Below are 25,096 nucleotides of genomic sequence, written 5' to 3'. Positions count from 1 at the left end.
CAGTACAGCTGAGTGATTCAGCTGAGTGTGATAAATCAAATGGTCATCCTGCAGCCATTCTCGATGTGTGAGGCTGGAAAGCCTTCATAAATAAGGAGGATAAAATGGTTTTTTGTTCATTGCTGTGACACGGCACCTACAGGCCTAAAATCAGCTTCTCTTAAAGAGATTATGCCATGTATTTGTGTGTTATTTATGTGTTAAAGGCAGTACAGGAGATGTTTTCCAGGAGCTTTTGTTTTTACTATATTGCTTAAAATCCCCTTCATCTCCCAAATGCAGCCAGCTCATTGAATGTTTTCACACAAAAATATAAAATGTACCCACCTGTGGAACAGACAAGACTGAAAACAAATCCATCCAATCCTTTTAACCAACCCATTCTAAACAATTGGATGTTGATATGTCAATCAAACTCAACTGGTATTTGCCCCCCTCTCCCTTAACCCCTCTCCACGTGCCCATCTTTGTGCACAAATGGCATGCTCTCAGAGGCTTGGAGCTCTTGTAAAGGCAATAAAGTGAACTTGGCTAGCTACTTTAGCTAGCATACCACATCAAAATTGAGTGAACCCTCGGCAACAAGCATTGCGTGTTTCTGTGTGTTGGATGCGTGGCTTTGGGCAGAACGTCTGAAGAAAGGAATTGGACTTTTGAATTGTGTATTTTCACAATGTAGCTTGCTGGAACCATTTTTCTCCTGCCCTACGTTTAATGTGTTGAAAAAAGGTGCTAGTTTCACAGATTCATCTCTGCATCATGGATTTATTTGACAACCCTGATGTTGTTGTTTCCCTTTTGGCTTTTCCCCTTGAAGGGGTCGCCACAGCGAATCATCGGCTTCCAGCTGGTATGGAAGCCCTTTGGTACATATTTTACGCCGGATGCCTTTCCTGATGTAACCCTCTGGATTGCATCCCGGCTAGGGATCGACCCTCAAAGAACACTTGTGCCACCCTCACGGCTGCAGCATAAGGGAGAAGGACTTGAACTGCTGACCTTCAGATCACAACCAACTCTACCATCTGAGCCACTGCCACCCCATTTGACAGCCCTGATAAAAAGACCAAATGTATGCTTTTCCAATTACCTTGGAACCACCTGAAAGGATCGCAGGACCACCAAAGGGGTCCCAACCCCAAATTTGAGAACCATTGTTTTACAGCCTTAACATCAGACAGTATTAGTTTTCAAGGATCTAGAACACTCACAATTCTCACATTTTTATAACGCATTAGCCATCCTTGGCTTGCTTGGCCAACGCTTTGTTTGCCAGACGTGTAAAAATAACAAAGTGTCGACCGAACACCCTTCCTCTTTCCTTTTCTTCTCGATGAAAATAATCAAGCTCTCCCCCTTGTTGCACCGCAGGTGCTCATTACCGGATTATCCATCTCATTGGGGGTCCGCAGGTCAGAGACAGGGAGACACTGGATTATCGGTGCACAGCAGAGCTGTTATGGGCAACCTGACCTCATCCATGAACTCACTGCCTCTGTTATTTTAAAGAGGGGGGGTGAGGGACTGAGGGGGCAGAGGCAGCACTAAAGTTTCTTTTTACCCCCTTGGATTACCTCATCCAAGCAGCAACAATGCACCTAACCTTCCTGCATCAGCCTGATTATCTGCTTTTACTTGGAGCCCGTCTCCAGATGCAGGATGGAGGGAATGAACCGATGAGCCTCCATTATCCTTTATTAAACATGCTTGTTTTGTTTCTTTTTTTAAACTTCTAAAGGAAGCCTGGTTGTCAGAGCCTTAATGCTTGCTGTCGTTTTCCTTTTTTGGCAACCAGTGGGCTTAAGATGAGAACTAGTTATCATGACCGAAGGAAGCTCAGTAAATCCGTCACAAGTCTCATGTCAACAGTAGCTCTGCTTTATGAGTGTGTTTCAGCAAAGGCGCAGACTCTTAGCCAGCTTTGTGTTGGTTTTGTACGCTGATTTGTTTTTACATGTACTTTTTGTGAACTTCTGTCTTTGGAACAATGCTTTCTTTGGAGGATTTGAACACTTCTCCAGCTGGATGAGGTCCATGACTAAATCATCTGTGACACAGGCTGCGGGCTGTCTGCAGTCCTGGTGGATGGAATCATGCAAAAAGTTACAAGAAATGCATAATCTGGCTATGCCCTGAGGCATGTAAGCATATCTCCTCTTTTACATAACCCAATCTGATGAGGTGAAATGAAATCTTAAACACCATACGTGTAATAAGTAATCCTAATATTTCCAAGTGGAGCTTCTGCATTTCCAGGTCTCATCTTCCACCTGTGAACAATGTTTGACTGTGTGTCTCCTGCTCCGGTGAGGCAAGCCTTCCTGGATCTTGACACACACTTTCCACAATGTTCACCATGTCTGTCATGCCGAGTAACCCAGAAGGAGGATTAAGTTTGGAGTTTAATGAGTGTAATCCTGTGTTAAACAGGGCCAAAGTGTGGGGGCAAGAATGTGGTCCACTGCTGCCTGGTATGCATTAGCTCTTAAGTGCAGTGGCAAATGTTGGCGTGGCGAAGGAGGTGTCAGCCTCACATGTGACCCCGCTTGACCCTGTACATCTGAAGTGGTTATCGATCAAAATTTTATAAGTTATGCTTCATATTGTATATATTGTGGGGAAATGAGTGAAATATCCAAATCTGAGAGTGGAGCTGATCAGTCACACGCATGAGCTGGGAGGAATTTTAGCCCATTTTGCAGCTCAAATTGGCTTCGACTCTCTGATGTTGGTGGGTTTCTTCACACAAAATGCTCACTTCAGGTCCTTCCACAACATATCTCCTGGATTAAGGTCAGGATTTTGGCTCGGCTGTTCCAAAACATTAACTTTATTCTTCTTTAACCATTCATTAGCAGAAGCTCGCCGTCTACCTCACGACACATCCACAGACTTTCCGAGAGTTCCCAGAAATGGTTCCGAATTAATCCTGTCACTGCTTGTTCACGTGGTCTTTAGCAAACAGCAGCTGCTCTTTCTAGAGAGAAGAGGCTGCTTCAGCTTACACAGGCTGTCTGATTGGGAATTGTTGGAGCTTAAAACCTTATTTTCCTTCCCACATGTTCAACTTTTTGTTTAATGTGGTAGATGATCAATTCTGTTTGTCAAGAGGAGCATTTTTAGCAAAACATGCTAACATACACGCTGAGAATGTACAGAACGTTGTTTTGATGCGGCTGCCACATGATGGATTATAACCAATCCGAGAAGAGCATCCAGTCACTGATAACACTTGGATGCTTGCACCATTACTTCCAAAGGTCTCAGTTTCTGTCCATCCTTGCATTTTATTATCTTAAATTTAGCTTATTTTGCTCCTATTTCAGTGAATATTCAGATATGCAGCTTATGTTGTTACTTACCTTTACTCTTCACAACTCTGACCAGGTGGCACCGTGTGGCTATCAGTGTGGAGAGGAGGACGGTCACCATCATTGTAGACTGTAAGAAGAAGATCAACAAGCCACTCCTCAGGAGCGAGCATGCCTCCATCAGCACCAACGGCATCACCGTGTTCGGCACCAGGATTCTTGATGAAGAGGTTTTCCAGGTAAAGTTTTCAGTATCAATGTGCTGCTTGGTGCTGAAGCAACAATATAAAGAGAAGCACTTCCATTATTTGTAGATTTTGCATGTAATGTTTTATGACTGTTGCTCGTACAGATTTCGTGTGTATTCCGAGTCACTTAATCAATCATTAAGCACAGATGCCTCCTGATTCTCTGAACATTTTAATGATTATATGAATCATAGCTACAGATACTGCTTGTCAGTATTAGTATGCAGGATTAAGGAAACACCAATATTGATACCTGCATCCAATAAATATGTGAGTGTACTCATACTCTGTATTCATAAATGTTTTCTAATACTACTTAGCCAGTTACCTATGTAAAAAACTAGGGCTGTTAAAATGAAAGTGTTAATGCAAAGAAATCAATCTGTGGAATTAAGAGTGCATTCACATCATGATAGTCCACTCGACTTGGTCCGATTGGGGGAATCAGTTCAGTTGTAGGAGGGGTGTATCCATGTGTTCACCCTGCACTTTGGTCAAACAAGCCAACCATTACAATAATAAGTCCACATTCTCACAACAGGTGGTGGTGCACTAGTATTTAGCAAAAGAGAGAACAAGAATGAGGAAGAAAATTCTGTTTCCTCCACTTGCAAGCTAAACATGGAGACGAAACTATGACTGGGTTTTTATTGTGTCTTATGCAAGTGTACTGTAGAAATACACTGCAACAATGGATGCAGTATGAACAACAGAGGAGGCAGAGAACCCTTAACATGATTACTATGTATTTTCCCACAATGCAATGCTACGCCAAATGCAGGAAGTAATATTTTTTTGTAGTCTGCTTCCTGTTTTTGGTCTGCTAGAAACGCACCAAGACCTGCATTTGTTTGCGGACAGAGTCCGCTTCTTTGATCCGAATCAGATTTTGTTTTAGGCATTCACATTTCCTGAAACGAATCAGACTTTGTGAGCAACGGACAAGGATTTGGATAAAAAAGGCTGATGTGAACGTGCTCGAACATGTATGACTGATCAACACAATGGTCTCTCTACTGTTTTACTGTTTGAACATCAGCTTTACTAAATGAGTATCTGTGCATGTCAGGAGCGTATTTTGGTTAACGGCATTTAACTAGTTATTATTAATTATTAACAATTAACTTCGTAACCTGTTTTAACAAATTTGAGTCCACAGTCCTGCTTTAGGTGTCTTTGATTATCGTGGGTGTCAATGCTGAAGCCTTAAGGTGCACCGATTGCTCTTGATCATACTTGTTATCCATCTTAGTTTAATAACATGCTACATTTAAAAGACCTTTGACAAAGTTAAAGCAAAAAATACATCAATTTAAGCAGATCAGTTGGGATCAGTCCATTGCAGAATTTTATTAAACATTAGAATATAAATCAGAATAGGTTTTCATAGAAATGAACAAGGTTATGCTGAAATTAGTGGACAACTAAGCATTTTTTTTGGAATCTCATAATCTCACAATTCTCATAATTCTCATAACTCAGGTGTAATGTAAAAACATTTTTGGTAACAAAAGCCTAAAGTTGCACTGCCTTAAAGGGCATTATTGTTATTATTTTTATTTATCTCAGACAGTTTTATCAAGTTTTAATGAAATTTGGGAATTTTGGTGCAGGATGTTCAGTCTTGAGTGTCATCACACACTCAAATTCTGTCACAGAAAAATTCCTGAAACAAACGTCTGTGCTTACAGTTTTTCCTTAACTTTAACAAATTATACATCAAAACAGGCATTTCTCTCTTCTTTTACCCAATGTGACCATTGTAGCGATACATTTTATGGTTTTCTCTCAAACTGCCTTAGAGAGCAGAGTCTGCCCTCCACAGCTCGCTTTGACTCCCATGATATTTTTCTCTTTAAGTCAGGAGGTGATTGTCTTTTGAATTTGCCTTAGAAACTATATAGAAGACTACAGAATCATGAAATTAACATCTGCGTGTTCAGTACACCTTTCTGCCACTCTCGGTTGAAGAACTGTTTTGATACGACATGTAGTTTTTGAACTGTGACTGGATTTTGCTTTCCTGTTCCTTGTGTTTGTGTGAAGCCCCTCCCTCATGCGGCCAGCTAGGCATCACCATAGCAACCAGTTATAAAAGCCCGCCTTTTTTTTTTTTAACTGACAGATTCCATCATGGCTGCCTCAATACTCTCAACCTGGTATTGTTTTATATTTAGAAGCACACATTTGGTTTAAATTCCATCCAATCTGATGCATTTGTGGTAAAACTATTCAAACGTTAAGCCAAATCTTTTATTTTAGAATTGGGAAAGGCTGTTGTTTTCCTGTTAATTGTCTGTTCTGCTTTGAGACTATCAGGCAGATGTACATACGAATGGATAGCGGTTGTATTGTTTGGCCAGTTAAAGTTCCCCAAGCAGTTGTGTTGGAGCGGTTTGCTTGGTGAGTGCTGGTGGGTTGGTTCAATAAGTGTTGCTTCTATTGTTTTAAAGTTTTTTGGTCTTTTCATTTGTTGTTGTGAAAACAGAGTAACTACTTTAGTGTTTAGGGAGAGTCCAGGTTTTTTTTTTTCCTGACTTTGACCTCATGCCACACTGAGTGGTGTTATGAGTGACGATTGTCATGAGTCATACATACATACATAAGAACATGGGACATAAATGTTCATGGCTATTGTGCTATATTATATTGTTATGAGCAGTGTTGCATCCATATTTTCCTTCATTTTTAATATCCCACAGTGTAAAGTGAGAGTTGGTTAAGTAGAAGGGCTGAAAATAGGAGCCTTCAGATAACAGGGTCTTCTCTGTGCAGTTTTTGGAACAGGTCCTGTGCCTGTTCTTTGTCCCTGCTATCCTCAGAGATCCATAAGGCCTGTTGCATGCTGAGATCTACATGTAAAGGACAGGGAACCTTTGAGATTCAAACTACAGCTTTAAATGAGAAATGGCACAAGTTACGCTTTCTTAGAAAGACATTGGAAGAGTCACTGAAATCAGATGGAAGGTGAGTTTCCAATGTTTAACGATGTATTCAGTATTTATAAAACATTCAAAACTCTGGTATTTGTTTTTGCTACCTGACCTGCATATTTCATAAACGGCTATTCATGCCATACCTGCCCCAGGTTGGAGGCGACCACCAAAGGGATTTGACTGAGATGAATGGAAGTCTTTCATGCCACCATCAGGCTTTCCTTATTTCCTACTCTGCTCCCCTCCCCTCTATACTCTTCTGTGCTCACCTCCTCCTCCCTCTGCACCCTCCCCACCTTGTGGTCTCTCCACAGTCCCAAACACAGGAGACTGTCTATTCATGCCTGGCGGACATTGAGTGTCTGAATTGAGCTAACGTGTATAGACATACCTACGCCTGCAGCCGTCAGTGCTAAATGCTTAGATAGTTCTAGTCCTTCCAGTCCATCTCTATGAATATCATCTACCTGATTATAGATCAAAATAATATGCTTATGCAGTTGTGGAAAACATTAAAGCTAAATATGTTGATTTAGATATCTGATTCTTTTAGTTTTGTTAGGTTGTATTTAGTCATATGACTTCTCTGTTGTCTGATTACTTTCACAGTTTGGACAATTTTGATGTGAGTTCTGGCAGTGGATACCTAAAAAAAGCTGAGCTTTGTAATGCCATAGATGATTAGATGTTATCCAAGTGAGATTTAATCTTTGATATCTGAAACTATCTGCTGCTTCAAACGAGAGCAGATGAAAAATCGTCTTGGTGTGTGAATGGATGAAAGCAGATAGGATTACAATCTGGATAGTTTCTGCTTCTGTAAGCGTGTATTTTGGTTCTTCATAGCATAAAGTAATAACCATAAGTTTGGAGACACTTTCCCATTGGATTTCATGGGAACTTGTCCCAGAACATATGACAACAGGTGCAAATGCTTTGTGTGTTTGGTGTACTGACTATTTTACTCTACATTGTTGATCTGAGACCTATACAATCAAAATACCCACTGATGACCTTTTAAAAAACAAAACAAAATCTTTGCAAAAAAGAAGATAGAAACATTTTCCTTTTGCATTGTCCTTTATGTTTATATTTATAATATTTTGTTTGCTCTTCAATTATTTTTTTAGTCAATGTTTTCAAAAGCAATAGTTAAATGTCCAAAGAGCCACTTGTGTTTTCCTATTATAAGGTCTTTTGTAATATTCTTGTCTCTTTCCCTCTTTTCCATGGTTTCATGCAGAGTTCTGAAGCAGGATTTGAATGATTAGAACAACAGAAAACAAGACAAAAATTGACAATCTTCCAGTGATTAGGTGTACATCCACCACGCATGATGAGCTAGTTTGGCCTTTTTGTGTTGCGTATGCTAAGAAAGTGCACACAGTAGTAGACAGGCTGTCTACTTTGGTTACATAAAAACATTTGTTCCCAAGACAAGGAATGCCTATGGACCAGTGCTAATTTTGATTTGTGTAATTCAATTAATGCAACTCTGTTGAGGAAATCCAACAGTCTTCGGGTAAAGGTGGGGGTTGCATTTAGGAAAAAAACAGATTGATCTCTATTTTCCTCTGACATCCATGTGTTAAGGCTAGTCTGATCCAGCCAGAAAAAAAAGTTGATTAAATAGCTCATAAAGAGACTAAACAACTCCAACAGTATGTGAAGAAGAAATTTAGTGCAGAAATGAACCATTAGCTTGAAGTCACATTTAGTGGAAATGACTAAAAAATCCGTACCAACCATGCTGCATTGTGTTTGGCTTGTTTTCTTTACACTTAATGGATATAATCCGATTTTTGACATATTTTTAAAGATTTAAACCTGCTTGAAGTGAACTTTGTCAGTGACTCTAAACATAGTCGTGTTCCTTGCAGGTACAGAGTGGTATATTGACTCCTACAAGGCTTCTTAAGTGTCAGCTGTTGACCTTGACCCTGCCTCTGTCTTTTCTCATTGACCTCTGACCCTGCAGACATTAAGACAAAACTTATGGGCCTGCCTCTGCACTGCACTCTTCCATCCTGTAGCCCGGAGAGGAATATTTTAGAGCTCTGGCTTTGCTCCAAGTTGCCAGGGGCTTTTTTTTTCATCTTCTTAGCAATCCACAATGGAAGACAGGCCCAGAGTTGCGCTGTAACTCACCCCAGGTGTCTCCCAGCACGACTTTGCTTTTACTGTTCCAGCTGCTGCCTCTAAATACCTGTCTGTCGCCGAGTCCTTCTTTGTGTTCCTATAAGTTGACATTGTTTTCTGGGATGTTGACTGCTGCAGTTTGACATTGTGTTGGAAAGACAAGTTAATCAACCACCATTGTCAAAAGAATTGCTGACAAACCCAGATTTGAGTCTCATGCCGTTTTAAGGAGTGTTTTTCCACTTGAACATTCCTTGTCCCTGATTGTTCCTGTCACATTAGCTGAAACAGTGAGGAGTTTTGTAATCATGCTGATGTGGTTTTGGGGTTTGAACTCAACGTGTCCACCGCTGGCAGCTGGGTGGCTGTCAGACACAGACTAATTAGAGCCAAGTCAAAGCAGGGTTTACGCAGTCACGGTTGCTCTTAAGGTGGCACATGAGCTAATATGTGTCAACTTGACTCAGGCCAATGCTTGATCTGTCTTTTTCTGCTGAGCACAAATGGTCGCAGACTAACCTCTCTTTCTAGACTCGTTCAGCTGTCCTGTTGACATTGTGTGTGTTTTCATGTATGTGTTATGCAGTCGTTTCTAAGCTTCTGTGTATCAGGACATGAAGAAGGTTAAAAGGTAAATTGAACCTTTGATGAGCAAGAAACCATGACTCATCACACCATCTTGTCATTTAAGAAAACTATGAAAAAAATGGCCAATCAATGAGCCAGATGTTCTACTTTCTTCTTGGTCCGGATCGTTTCAGTTAATGTTGTCCCTTACCGAGCAGTTGTAACAGTATGAAGCTGTCCAGGTGGTTTGGCCCATGAGTAAAGTCCAGTGTGAAAGCAAACCGCACTGCTTAATAGAACCGGGTTTCCTGCACTGTCCTGCTGTGAATGGACCTTCATGGCCTATTTAAAATTTCCTTATGTACGTAAATGGGGACGTCAAACTATGTCATTCGTCGCCACCCTTACACTTTTGTATGTCTTTTTCATTTCCATAGCTGCAAAGTCCGCCACCTGTATATGGGCAGTCCTAAAACACAAAAAGAAGCAGAAGAATAAAACCACAAAGTTTTTTTTTCTCCTCCTCAACTACTGTATCTTCTTCATCTGCTTTTTATTCTGCAGCTTTTGCGTCATCGTCTTCCTGTTCCTCTTCTTCTGTAGTTTTGCTGGCTTCATGTCAGCTTTACATCTTAACACTGCCTCTGTGATTTTTTCAAGAAGTTTTCAAACTCCTATAAATTATGTGTATAAATAACGCAAAACTGTTCATCTGCAAATCTTCTGCATCAAGCATAAATGGACCTTGATACTACAAGTTACTTAAAACCTAATTCAGAATCACCCTGAGTGTTGTCAGTGCTCATTGAGTTCATTAACCCTTTATTGATTCTCTTCATATATAAGTAGAACTGTGTGAGGACACCCTGGACAGCTGTAACTCCTGCCTGAAGCTTTTGAGATGAAATATAACACACAAGATCAGTGAGAAATCTCAGCAAGAGCAGGTGGTAGAAAAAAATCAAAACACTTGTTTGAAGACAATTGTTTGTTTTTAGATGATAAAGTGCTGCTTCATGCACCTGGACATACTCAGGAAGGACTCTAAGGACTTTATAGATAAAGCTGGGACACAATATGTGAACAGTTTTTAAAGCAAGTTTTAAAATGGGACATGCTGTTTACAGATTGATGTTTATACTAAGGTGCACGTTGGGGTTGCATAGATCTGTTACACATGGAATATAAACACTCGCACATTTTCCTGACAAGTTGCGACTTGCTTGATTTCCCTTGCGTTTCATGCCAGTCATGTTTCTGCCTTCACGGCTGCTGGCAAACACCCCAACCAGAAACATGGCCCTCACTCCGCCTCTACAGAACCATCATCAGCTGTCTTCACAATGTTCATGAAGACTCAGACGGCGGCCTGCAGGAATTCTGGTGAGGCGGTCCCAGACCCATGAGAAATGTTCACAAGCCTTCACCGACTCGAGGTGAGCTGCAAGCTTTGGTTGGAGGATCGAGAACAAAACAAGCAAGCGCTGGAATTGTGTCAAGCATTGTGGTGTCCTCATCCAACAGCAACAAAAACATTGTAGCTCGAGGGATTTATGTTTGTTAAATCCTTCATATGTGTGCTGTTTTAATGCATTTTGGAAGACATTGCTGTGTTTTTATGGATCATTGATGCTGGTTACGAAACAAATATTTGATCATTCATCATTTCCGGCAGTCACGCTTATTAAAGTTATGTGCTGTAGCAGGCAGTGAAAGAAGCACAAGATGGACAGGGTCATTATCCCTATGAATATAATTAAAATACCTGTTAAAATAAATTTTCTGGGAAATCAGCTGACAGGCTGTAATTATTTTGAGTAAGAGTAGTGTGGCATTGTGGGTAAATACATAGCGATAGCGTTGGGTCCTCTGCCTTGTCTGTTGTTTATACTGCGTCCATTGTTGCAGTGTATTTCTGCAACATACTTGCATAAGAAAAAATAAAAACCCAAAACAGAGATAGTTTCGTCTCAATGTTTAACAAGCAACAGAGTTTCCCTCTTCACGTGGGTCGTGTTTTCTCTTTTGCTAAATACTAGTGCAGCGCCACCTTTGGTGGGAATGGGGATATATTATTCTAATGGTTTGGCTGGTTTGGCCAAAGTGCAGCATGAACGTGATCTCAGTCTGGATGGATACATCCCTCTTCAAGTGAGCTGAGTCTCCAAACAGAGTCTAGCGGTCTATCCTAAAGTGAATGCACCCAAAGAAGCAACCTTGGTCTTGTTCTGCTTTAAGTAAACCAAGTGCAGGATGCTTCGTGGACATTATTGGTAAACACAAACTGGGAGAAATAGCTCATCATGGTCAGATGAGCTAAAAGTTCTGGTAGACAGGTGGTCAACCCAAAACATGGTGGTTTGTTCTTATAAGGTAGAAACAAAAGTTGCACTTCATTAACCAAGAAATGAGCTTGTTTTCTTCTCCGTTTTCTTTTTCTGTTTGTTTTATCCATAGACTGTATATAAAAGATGGACAGAGCCTCCGTGACGTTACTCATAGGTGTTTGAAGAGCTGAATTGAAGCTCGGTTGGCGGTTACCTACCATCGGCATCTTAGCAGGGTTATACGTGTTGTCTCTCCTGGAAAATACAAATATAGGCAAAGAGGTAGAGCTGAGAAGGGGGCTGGTAGCTTGTCGTGGATGATTGATATATAGCAAAATCTGACCTGTATGTAGCTAAGAGCTAACTGAGCAAACCCAGAGCTAACAGGAGCTAACCAGCTAACAGAGGTAAGCGGACTAAAGCTACATCATAAAGTGGCTAAAAACCGCGGTTGTTCTACATCCTTCTTACTTGAAGCTGGAGATCGGGTACCTGTCAATCAAAAGGACACGCCCCTAAATATGCAGAATTTCAAGATTAAATTACTTTTAAAAGGGTGGGTTAGAAAAAAATTCACTCCCCCAACAGCTGTCGTGACGGTGAACCTGACCTATTAAACCTAAAATGGATTTTTGTACCAGGCTGTAAACATGTTTATTTCTGCTGTGAAGTTGGTCTTTTTTACATGGGAGTCTATTGGGATTTGAACCGTCTTAGAGCCCCTTGGGGATGAGGGGGGAACTGCAATTTTTGTCACTTTCGCAGAGGCTTCACTTTTTACCGTCGGAGGTTGCCGTGTGGTTTTGTCTTATTGTTTTGTAATGATGCAGCACTGTATCTGGCGAAGAGGCTAATACTTAATGTAAATGGTCGGGCTTGGACCGGTTGGATGTTGCATCCCCAACTTAAGTTCCAAGTTGTACTGACTCCAGTGGACTACACCTCTGCGTATAAGTTTGGCATCCAATGGCAAAGTGTTCTCAAACTTATGACCATTAGTGTATACTGGTGTAAATGCACCTCAACTTCTTCATCTTTACACTGTCTCTTATCTACGGAGCCCACCTGATGGCATTAATAGAACATATATTTCACTGTGGTCACGATGCGTGAGAATGAAATGTTAATGTCATGGTCCAGGAGGGAGAAAACAAACTGTGCTTTTGTGTGAATGGGTTGAACTTCTTCATTGTATGGAGTATGTTTACTGACATCTCAAGAAATGTAATAAACTGCATGACCGAGGATTCCATGTGTGTGGTTACGGAATAATTAATTATATTAGTTACAATATGTATTTTGTTAAAAAACTTCCCTAACATAGCACATTATCTTAGTTTTAAACGTTTAAATATCTGAATTTTCTTTACCGGACTATGACACTGCAAAAGATTGCAGGCTGTCATTGTGACAGAACAGCTTGTTCTTTAGTATTTTAGGGTTTTGTAGTCAGAGTTATGTCTTCCCAGGGTTACCTTTGAGTAGACAGACAGTTGCCGGTTTGTGTGATTAGTAGGTTTTCAGGAATAATAAAGAAGTGGAGGTACTGTTGAAGGGTGAACCTGGTGTCTCACTTCCTGTGGTTTTGCAGCAAAGTGCTCAGTTAAATGAAGAGTAAAAGCTCAGTTCTATTATAATTCATAACGAAAATTAAATCAAAACAATCCATGTTGTATGAATAATTTGGCCATAAATTCCCATGCATGACTTCTTTAGCCTTTCTTGTGAAATTGATAGAAAAATGAATAATTTGTGGCCTTGGACGGTGAAATTGTTTAAACAAATTCATTAATATGTCAGTGCAGTACTTCTCTTATGGCTACAGTGCACATGAAACATGATCATTTTGATTTAATTTTATTATAATTTTGGGATGATTGATAATTGCATCACAGCTTATTGGGTTTACTTAAGCAGACAGTTTGCTACAGAACTATGTTTTTTGTTCTTATTGCAGGGAACTCTTTTTTTTTCCAGACCTCATCAGGAAAAACAGATGCAAACGAGTCGTTTTGTTTAATCTGGCATATTTACAGAAGTGTTCTTTGTTTGGTGTGCTATGTCCCTGACAAACAAACAAGTAAATAAAAAACAACAAACATGCCGTTCTACAGAAGCTCCGCCATCTTATTGTTTTTTTTTTTACCACATTAGAACTTTTTTTTTAACTTAATTTATTCCTTTTTTCTTTATAGAAAAAAAACTATGTATTTTTGTCAGTTTGAGATTACTAACCCGTCATCTGAAACAATAAATATCAGCGTGACATGTAATAATGATAAAAATGGTATTAATGGTCTGTCATGGTCTTTTGTATGGTAATCATAAAATACATTTGCACTTTTCTCTCCCGAATTCTCTGAAAATTTCTTCCATCACTTACAGATTGAAACTTAAATTCATGAAAGGGACTTGATTCTACCAGAGACTCCATGTTGACCTCACTCAGCTCTCACATCAAAAATAGATTATTGAATAGATGAATAAATAAATTAATAAAGTAAGCAAGCATAATCCTCATAGTTCAGAGAACATTTTTGTGTGTGAGTTGAGGATACGGTCAGGTTGAGAGGTTTTTGTCTGTCCTAGCCAGTTAGGAGATGCACAAATTAATAAAAAACCAAAGAGAGTTTATTGCAGTTGGATACTTGAGTTCATCACATGATAAACTGGGGAAATTTAAGTATACTCACTTGATGTTAAAGTCTTTCATATGTAACTTGAAACACACCAACATACTTTTAAAATTGTTGTAATTTAGTGGGTAAAAATGACTAAATTTTATTTTGAAGTGGATGATTTTCATGAGCGTGGATAGTGAGCTATAACTATGGTATATTTTCCGTTTACCTGATTTGGTATTTCCTGTTTTCACTGTAAATAAAGAGCAACCGTTCCCACAATAATTTATTTTTGATGCCATTATTTGCAAGATATTTGCATGCCATATGCATGTTATTTTGATACTTTGTTTTTATATTAATTGCTTCTTTGTTCTTTTGTTTGTTTTGTTTTTTCCAATTTCATGTCTGATCAGGGTAAACTTTAAAATCAGAGGTCAACACGTAATTTATTATCAGCTACTAGGAATCTATAACAGTGAGTTGAGACTAGCAGGTGTTGGAGCTTACTTTTGTTCCTTTTACACACGTAAATCATTCCAAATAAACTCCTAAACATGTTTTATTTTGACGTATTTGTTTGGCAATACATCCAGTGGAGGGCAGTGCAGAGTTCACTTCCGAGATCAGAAATCAGTTACCGAAGCAGTAGCAAACATGGTGATGGTGGAGATCATAAAAAAGAACATTCCAAGAAAAAGACAACAGAAACGATACATGGTCATTAAATACATTTGTGCATCCTCTTGTTCTTTGTTCCTTTCTCTGGTTGCATGTAAGCTAAACTGTACAACACTGCCCCATGTGATTTTCTGTGGTACTGCTCCATTTGTTCTGCTTGGGTAGGAATCTGCAAGCTGTCTGACAACTGACTGACATATGCATGACATGAATGCTGAGCATGCACAGAAGCATCCTTCTGTAAGCAGATGTGACACTGAGGGTGAAGTAGCTCTTCTTCTGCTAGCTTCCTGGGTTTGACCAGTCGCTCCTCCGCTGTCTACAGCTTGTCCAGAACTCATCTGCCCGCCTGTTAATGGGGAAAACACGGTGTGAGCACATAACCCCTGAACTTCGTTCTCTTCACTGGCTCCCTGTCTCTTTTAGAATAGTTTTTAAATTTTTATTTCTGGCATTTAAATGTTTAAATGGTCTGGGACCTTCGCCTTTCTGAGCTACTGCAGCTCTTAGATTGGAGGACCAGATGCTTCTAATTGTCCACAGGACTTGACTCATGACTTGTGGAGACAGAGCCTTTTCTACAGCAGCCCCCAAACTCTGGTCTTCCTCTTTTGTGAGGTCATCTAGGACTCTCAGTGGTTTTAAGTCTCTTTTAAAAATTCAGTCTTTATGTTTTTATGTTAACACCAGAGAGCATGACCACTAGGTCTTTCTGTCTTTTTTCTTTTTAACTCTTTAATTGTCTTCCAACATTTTTTTTTTTTTTTAATTTTTTTTTAATGCTAATGTTGATTTATTTTATTTTACCTGTACAGCACTTTGGGTACCTCGTGGTATGTGAAAGTGCTGTATAAATAAAGTTTTTATTTGATTTAATTCATTTGTCTTTACTAAAGTTTAACAATCAGAGCTTTGAAAATTATAAAAGCGTTCTTTCAAGATCACAAGAAAAATGATGACATTATCTAAAAAAGATAGTGTTAAAAAATGCTCAATTGTGGCAGTTCGTGGCTTCCGTAGTTTTCAGCAGGCGCTGTTAGAGAACATTTGTGTAACTACAGCCTTAAAACTGTAATTTTTACTGCTGAAATGTGCAGTTTAGTGCAGTAATATTTCATGTTTGACAGGCAGATGTTGGCATAAACATATTCAGCCAAGGAGATATTTTGAGGAAGATGATTGGTTCAGAAACCTTTTAGCTAACTCTACATCTGTATGGAAACGTGGGATTTTTCATGGCAAGACGGCCTTTAAAATAAAATATCAGCTTTCCCATCACACAATCAGATCTCACCAGTAGACCTGAAGCTGACATGTTGCCCATCACATCTGTCACCGCCATGCAGGTGTTGCTGATTGTGTGTTGATGGCCCATGTTTATTTGATTTCCTGAGGTTAACCCAGTCGTACTGATAACAGCCATTTTGCTGTCTCGGCCTAGTTTCCTCACGGCTTTGTGTAAATGTGGTTTTTCTGTCAAACTGTTTAATCATACAAGGATGGTGGAGTCTGCCAGACAACATAAAATAGTGGAAACTAAAATATCCCATCTGTAATTTATGCTACTTTAACCTGTGAGTGTGTGTGTGTGTTTGTGGGTGGGAGAGTGAACAAGATAAGGCATGTGCTGCCTTGTCTTGTTGGCTGATAATGATCTGGTTTCATCGGCTTGGGGAGCCGTTGGTAGCTGGAAAATGAATGCAAGTACTGAAAAGTCAAAATGTTGATTTATGATGGTAACTCTATTATTTATTAAAATGTATTAAACTGTGTTGAAGATTCCATGTAAGAGAAATTCATCTATGTAAATATGATCTGTAAAAGGTTGTTGCTTGTCTGTTTTCCGCAGGGTGACATCCAGCAGCTTCTGATCGTTGATGATCCCAAAGCAGCATACGACTACTGTGAACATTACAGCCCAGACTGTGACACCCCCCACAGCTATTCTCTGCAGGCTCAGGAGCCAGAGGAGGTCAGCCAACAAGGGAGGGTGGGGGAGGTTCCACACAGCACCAACTGAGGCCCCCATCAACTTCAATTCTACCCTCCATTGAACTGCTTGTATTCAGTCTCATAACTCTTGCAGGATTAAAAAAAAAAACCTCCAGCAAACAAAACAGAAGCATTTATGCTGCGTAAGGAAGATAAAAGATGTTATTTAAGTGGTTTCAGTGTTTATATGGAAGTTCACTTACTAGATATTGAAAGAAAAAAGCTAGGATTATGTAGTTCTCTGTAAGTTAAAGACACACTACTAAACTTTTCCCGTCACGCGCCCCCTATCGACGGCTAATTCAGCACCTGACCTGTTGGCTGTCTCCAGCCAGCAAAAGAAGATTTTATGATGACTCTTGTTTTGTCTCTTTCTCTTTTTTAATCTTCTTGTTTTTCTTTGCTGAATCATCAATGTTGCATGTTCAAATCAGCCAGTTCCTGATTATACCGCGAAGTGAAGCAAAACGTTACTTCCTGGATGTAAAAGTAGTATAGTGTCGGTTTCTCAGCCTCGGGATGCTGCTGGGCAGCAGCAGCTCTAGAAACGCACAATAGATGTCACTATTTCATCGAACAAGTCCAGGACACAGAGTTTTAAGGTAAAAAAGTTTCAGAATGCGTCTTTAGATATAGGCCTTGAACTGAAGAAATGCCCAATCAATTGATTCTGATACCTGGAGCCAGTTTGTTGCATCTTCATCCTTTCCCTTTTAGGTGAAGTGTAGAGATACTTCTTTTTTTTCAACACCCATCCATCCTTCCTTGTCATCTTTTCCTTATTTATAAGGCAGCGCTGGTAAAAACTGGCTCCAGGGTCTAAGTATCAGTTTCGTCCTGTAAACTTGTCAAATGTAAATGTCTGCATGTCTAACCATGGACGAGCTGACTTGAACCTTGAATTTCCCCTCGGGGATAAATAAAGTATCTTTGATTTGATTTGAAACAAGCATATAGTAAATGTAAAAAGCAGTTAGGATTAATACCCTGAATGACAAATCCTGAATTGCTTCTGCTTTTATAGGTACACATTACAGTGTGTTGGTATCTTTGCTTCATGCAGACAGACTGACTGTTGGTAGCTGCCATATCTATGTCGTCTCCACCAGAGCAATTGCTAAAGCCTGTTATGTGCGCTGAGGGAAGCGTTCTCGTAGCTGTGAGAACAAAATTAGGTCATTTTCTTCTTGTGGATGTGGTCGGGGCATCTACTGGCGTGTTCTTGACGCATTAGCTGAGCAAAGCGTTCTTCTCGCAGGGCTCAGAGTGGTATTATGTGACTGGCTGGACATTTTGAGGTGGGCGTGGTAAATTCGGAAAACAAGCACTTCTGCAATTTTCTGAAAAGTTGCCTGCTAATGTTGGCGAGAAAGTACGAAAATGTAGATACCAGAGCGTGCACGGCGCTGCCCTGCGATGGACAACGTTTCTCATTAGATATTGAATTGACCCGACTAAAACAAACTATACCTCTTGTTCTTGTGGCCTCGAAAACAAGAATAAAGTTCTTGCATCTTGTGCAGCATACAATAAGACATCCTGGTGGATGAAGCTAAAGTTTTAGCTAAAATTAAACGTAGCTCAGCTCAAATGTTGGTGCTGACTCGTTGCCTAGCAGCTGTAATTTTGATGAGGAAGGTTTACACCTGTTTACACCACAATGCTGAAACAGTAAATTGGAGACGTCTTCTGCCCATTTCTTTACACAGTTACAGAGTTTTGTGTGAAAAATACCTAAAAAAAATTGACGAGTTAAATTTTGTTGCAAGCAGGTTCTGTCCATGTAAACTGGAACTGGAATCTTTTGGCAGCACATGTTGAACTTGTGGCTGCACGGTGGCGCAGTGGTTAGCACTGTGGCCTCACAGCAAGAAGGTCGCTGGTTTGATCCTTGGCTGGTTTGGTCAGTGGCCTTTCTGTGTGGAGTTTGCATGTTCTCCCCGTGTATGCGTGGGTTCTCTCCGGGTACTCCGGCTTCCTCCCACCATCCAAAGACATGCATGATAGGTTAATTGGTCACTCTAAATTGCCCCTAGGAGTGAGTGTGAGTGTGAGTGTGGTTGTTTGTCTCTCTGTGTGTGGCCCTGCGATGGACTGGCGAGCTGTCCAGGGTGTACCCTGCCTGTCGCCCAAAGCCAGCTGGGATAGGCTCCAGCTTCCCCGCGACCCTGAATTGGAATAAGCGGTTCGGAAAATGAATGAATGAATGAATATTGAACTTGTACTCTCAGACCCTGCAACACCTACGAAAAGCAAAACGACAAACGCTGACCATAAATTTATTCGGTCCGTTGAAGCAAAACCGGTTTCTGCATCTACAACACCTGTGTGTCGTTACAAAGTCTCACTGTCCACTAGAGGCCTGGCGTGTGCACTACATCGTTTCTGGTCCTTTTTTTGTTAGTTGCTTTAGTGTAGATTAATTTCTTTTAAATACACAAAGCCACAAGTTTTGCATGGAAATGTTGTGGTGCAAACATGGACACAGATAAGAAAGCCGATATGGCTTTTATCATCCTGGAAGTTTTAATCTAGCTAACTAGCTAGCTAACTGAAGGAAAATGGTTTACAAACCTTAAGTACAAACTAAGTGCAAATGCTGACCTTTAACCCCAACAAAAGGTTCACAAACACTTTGTCGGAATTTTTTGTCTCTCCTCCTTTTGATGATTTCACCAGGAACCCTGAAGTAGCCTCAATCAGTCTCGTAATGTGAATGACTGAAACGGCTAAAACCAAAACAAATGTAAGGCATTCTCCAGTCTGGTCTACAGTGATCTGAGATAACTTCCACTTCATGTCACATAGAACTAATGAGACGGATGTGACGTCTGAATACAAGCAGTTCGCTGTGAGGAAGAATCAAAGAGTTCAACTTTTCTCTGTGTTGCCATTTCACCTCAGTTTGGAGCTGGATATTTAATGTTTTAAACATGTGCTTTATGAGACACCTGGAAGTTCATTTTAGTCATCAGGTAAGTGCTTTTGTCTCTGTAGCAACATAAACTCTTTTGCATAATATAACAGTGCAAATAACAGCTACATAAACTGTAGATTTAACCCAGTAAACCAGTGGAAGCTGCTCGCAACAACACTGGTTCTGATTCAGTTGTTTCCATGATGGACATTTAACCACAGACCAATGACTCATGACATAGCAGGTGCTTTCCATCTGCTGTAACGTCTGTGATTGGAGCAGGGATGGTAAATGTGTACACATCACCTGGGGGAAACTCAGTCCAGTGGCGAGCAGCTGCCGACGCACAGCGTACCAAAAACCTCAATTTACAATTGAAGCAGCTTGTAGAGTAATTTCCTGTGTAAGGATGCAGCATTACAGCTTTTTAACCCGAAAGTCTTGACGTAGGTTGAGGACAAACAATCCGTACAGTTTTTGGTGCATTTAAACATGTGTGCATTCATGTTCGCAGCCACGTTCGGACGTCTGACAAAGCTTTCAGACAGATTTCTCTCTGCAGCCGACTTCTGTATTCCAGTTGAACCCAGAAGTCTGTAATTTTCGTGCTTTCAGTGAGAAAGTTCCATGACGATATGAACGCAGCTGGTGATTTGGTGTTCGAGCTCTCTGTTGTTTTTCTCTGTTTTATGAGCTTTTTAAAACACGGCGTCCGTCCATGTGTTTGTAGTTTAAGACGCACATGGCAAGTTTTAGCATTTGTTTACTGGTTTGATCACAGTAAGACCATCATCAGAATTTCAAGCAATTCAACCTAATGATGACTATTTATTTTCATCATTAGTAATCAGAATTGTTAAACATAAATAGTTTGCATATTTAAAAGCATTCATCTGATAAACAATATTGCATGATTTCATTTCAGTGTACATTCAGGTTCAGGTTGGTTCATTAAGACACATAATATTGATTTGTTTTACAGCGAGAAACAAAGATATTTACATAAAAAGACCTAAATAAATTAATTAAATATAAAACAACAGTTTACCCACCAAAAATATAAAAACAAGCAAAAGGAAATACAGAACGAGAGCTCGAAGTTCACCAGTCAGATCAATTTTAGATAAATCTTTACAAAACTGAGTTCCAAACTAATACTGAACTAAATATTGAGTGAATAAATAAATGAATAATAAATATATTCTTCTGAAAAAGCAAAAAAAAAAAACCAAACTAATTAATCAATACACTTGTAAAAAAATAAAAATAATCTGAATAAATAAAAAAAAAACAACAATAAATTAATGAAGAAATAATAAGAACACAAATAAATATATAGATAAATGAAAAAAATGTATCAACCAATTAAGTAAAAAACAAATGATGTGAAAAAAAAACAACAACAACACAATAAACAGTTAATGAATAAATAAAAATAAATAATGTCACAACATAAATATAATCATACAAAAATACAAACTAATGAATACATAAGAAACGACATGTGAAATAAAATAAAATAAAAGAAAAACCTGCAACAACCCAACTCAACAGATAGAAAAAGGTTTATATAAATGAAAAAATAAATAAAAATACAAATAAATAAATAATAAAATCAATCAGTTTATGTCAAACCAATTTAAAATCCTAAATGAACGATTAACTAGCTTAATAAATAAAATCAGATTTGCAATGCTGCTTTTTTATCATTTAAACTATAAACATGTTTCATGCATCTGCGCTGATTATTTCATCAGTTCTGTCACAAGAAATGCAGATAAAACCTTCCTGACATCTTTATCTGCTTTCTTGTGTCGGATCCTTTTTGTGCCTCGAACAAAGAAATAATTTGGAGTTTGAATATGAAGCATGTTTGAGATGATACGCTTTGTGTATCATCTTCCTGCAACATCACTCTGCATCCTGGATGCTTCTAACACTGAAACCTCCCAACTTTCTCTCCTCTGTCTCAACTCTCTCCAGTACACTCCTGAGTACTTAGATTACTCTCAGTTCTATGATTACTCTGAAGGAACGACAGACATCACCCCAACCGGTGACTATTATGAACCGCAGGTAAATGAAAAAAGGGAAAAAGGGATGATGTTTCGTGTCTTTCCCGTCTGTTTTGTGTGTTTTTCTCTGTGCTGTGTTTTCATGCACGCTCAGTAAACTGCATCGCCCCACCACACCTGGCTGGTCACCTGCCTGTATGAAGCTGGTGGTAGAAATCTGAGCGTGCATGTCAGCACGTGCGCAGTGTGCCAGTCCTCCTTGTGTCTGTTTTATGAGTCTGCTGCATTCTATGATTATGTCATCAGCTTTATGTGTGTTTTTGTGTGTTTGTGTGAAAAAATGCCAGACTGTGTATCACACGAATGGCGCAGTCCTCGATTGTTGTACAGCCTCTTTTCCGCACAACTATCCCCTGCTCCGAACAAAAAGTCTGTATGTAGTCCATTCAGACAGATGGCGGCTGGAAAGGCTCGTAATGCTGAGTGGGGGCTGGCGTGGAGCTGAGTGGAGGTCTGATGGTTGTGCTGGAAATGAGTCTGTACACCGGTTGGGTTGTGCGCTTGTAAATCACTGTTTGTCTTGGTGTTCTCTGTCGCCGTCCCCTCTTCCAGAGAAAGAAACGTAGTGTCACCATGAAAAAGAAGAGGACCACAAAGTCCCTCAGTAAAACTAAGGCCAAGCCCTTAAAGTTCTGGGCTGCCAAAAAATCACCAGCTAAAAAGTATACCGCTAAGAAGAAGATGCCTGGCTACCAGGCCACAGCGCCGGCACGACCCAGGGGCAATTTTAGGGTAAACGTTCATCTAGAGAACAAAAAACAGAGAAAAAATATCCCATCAAGATCTTCCTGAAGGGAAAATCTCTGATGACGGACGTAGAGCTCCCTAACCTCCTCTGCGTAGATGTAGCAGAGTCTGTAGCTAGCTTGAGACGACCACTAGCATATAGACAAGCTATGGTTTGAGCCTCTCTGTTAACCCTGATTCTTCTTTCCTTTTTTCAACATGACTCAGCTAAACAATGTAGAGGGAGATTACAATACAGACATTGACTACGGAACTGTAGACGATTATCAGACTCAGTCCCCATTTGCCACCAGTGGACCCCAACAGGTAATATTCTCTGTTTCTTCTTTTTAACTTTGAAAAGTTTGGTGCTTTGGGAAATGTGGCTCAGGAAGAGTTAACCAAAGGAAGTTCCCGGTATGAAATGAAAAAGACACAAATGTTCATCTTTGTGTTTTTTTTTCAACTTAGTTTAACTCTGATTTGTAGGAGAACTGATGGACATGGGACATTGTCTGACAGAGCAGTTGTTCTCAAACTGGGGGTCACGAGATAGGAGAGTCCCCAGATAATTGTAATAAATATTTAGCCTACATTTAATCAAACAATTTGGGGATTTTTACCAGCGTTGTCAAAATTAAAACACTAAAATCTGCATAACCATCACCTTTATTTTTTAAAACACAAGGACATAGGTTAGCTTGTCATTAAAAAACTGAATTTGGTATTATCAGCTACATCACACAATTAAAGGTCCCATATCATACTTTAGTTAAGCAATTTTATCTTGGTCTCAGAGGTCCAACAACATTGTTTTCAAAGTGTTTTACCACAAATTCTTACTTAATTTCAGTCGTTCCAAAAGCAGCTCCATTGCAACTGTTTTTGTGCTTTGACATGATGATGGGCGGTGCCTGTCCACGCCCACTCCCCACCCAGTTAACACCCACTCTACTCCCCTCTCTGGGAGAGGATGCAGTGTGCAGCTTTTGCTGGAACCGACTCAGTCATTTTGAGGACAGGCCCAGCAAGCTGAGTGGGTGGGTCAATGGCAGGATCCACTACCAGGGGAACTCATTATTTTGGTGAGGTCACAAAGGGAAATATCTTAGACTCACCTGTTTGAGCACACATCCAAGATATGACTGTTAGAAAACCTTTAGAAAGTGATGCTTGGGGGTGGGGGTCATGAACACCAATCCATGTTATGCTGGGAGTCGTAGCTCACAAAGTTTGTAATCTCTGATGCAGAGTATTAGTAGAGGATGCAATGCTGTTGGTTCTCAGCACTGCTTTTGGCAAATTCTTGATTTGAATTTTTATACAAGATTATTTCAGGGGGCTTTCAGGTGAGCCTACAGGTAAATCTGTCAAATTAGGACCCTAGTTGTTTGACAAATTGATGCATAAAAGTTAGCGCACATACCAGAATAAAAGTCTGAATTTACCATTATCTCCACCAGAGAAGCTGATTTTAGGCATGTAGGTGAACCAAATTCACCAAAAATCATCCTTATTCATGACGATTCTGACAGTTTTCCAGCCTTATGTTTAGAAGATGGATGCCGGATGACCCATCTGGTATACCACACAATTAACCACTTAGTCTTCTATGGGGACGGGGGTCACGAACACCAGTGTGTGTTATCTTGGCGTAGTAGTTCTCAAAGCGTTTGAGAACTACTTTGTTAGCTTAACTACCAAAACGTACAACGGGGATTCATGGAGGGATCAGGATGCTTCCCTTTCCAGCTTTATATTAGCCTGTGTCAGTGTTTCAGGCCAATCAAAACCCTCTCACTGTCGGAGAATCACAAAAACCCTTTTATATAGATCTGAGCTTAACACAGGGGTTAAAAGAGTGAATCTGTCTCATCCAGAGCTCCTGAAAGACAAAGACAGATCAGATAATCTGTAAAATGTCTCATTGTCCATCACAAACCAAGCTTGTTTGCTGATCATAACAAGAGCTATGATCAGTAAGACTAAAATCTTCTCTCAGCTTATTACTATATGATCATTCCTTATCTACCGCGATTGACACAAAAGATGTGATTATACAAGCTTTTTCAGATGAATAATTAGGTAATACAAAGTGTTGCCAACCACAGCTGTGTAATTGCATCATCTTCGTCGTGCTCTGAGGGCGAATCCTTGGTGAGAGAAATGTAGTGCCAAGTGATTGTGGTTGTCGTAGCTGTGCCAGGAACAGAACGGATCAGGCAAACTCATCGGCTCTCAGAGCAAACTCATCAAAAAGATTTGCCGAACATAAAATCCTGACGTTCTTTGCCTTGATGCACAACTACTACAATCTGTAGATGAGTTTTCTGAGCCTTTCTTTTCTCTCTCTTTCAACACATATTTGCACGATGAGTAAGAAAAGAAGGCTCACATATAACATGACAATAACACTTTATTTATTTGGATGCGTTTACTCTCTTTAGATCTCTTCTGTTTCTATCAGCCAAACAGTGTTTGAAGCTTCTGGTTTCCAAATGAAATAAATAAGATGTTTCCACTGTTACTGGATCGTTCTCAATGCATTTGCTGTTT

At 39.8% G+C, this 25,096-nt stretch overlaps 1 protein-coding gene across 2 annotated transcripts in view; it reads left to right on the top strand.

The window, feature by feature from the left end:
- Positions 1–25,096, top strand: part of col11a1a (collagen, type XI, alpha 1a) — a gene marked incomplete at its 5' end in the record, with an annotated part of 84,914 nt that overhangs the window by 5,522 nt on the left and 54,296 nt on the right. Inside the window, 4 exons of one of the 2 annotated variants that reach the window (XM_079260129.1) lie at positions 3,388–3,550; positions 16,680–16,802; positions 21,723–21,815; positions 22,769–22,867. In XM_079260129.1, coding sequence (XP_079116255.1) covers positions 3,388–3,550; positions 16,680–16,802; positions 21,723–21,815; positions 22,769–22,867 — 478 coding nt within the window. Of the gene's footprint in view, positions 1–3,387; positions 3,551–16,679; positions 16,821–21,722; positions 21,816–22,768; positions 22,868–25,096 lie in introns of both variants that reach the window. The other variant, XM_079260128.1, reaches the window with a different exon arrangement.

Source organism: Telmatherina bonti, assembly GCF_933228915.1.
Source record: "Telmatherina bonti genome assembly, chromosome: 20".
Taxonomy (NCBI): Eukaryota; Metazoa; Chordata; class Actinopteri; order Atheriniformes; family Telmatherinidae; genus Telmatherina; species Telmatherina bonti.
This window is presented reverse-complemented; position numbering and strand designations above follow the sequence as displayed.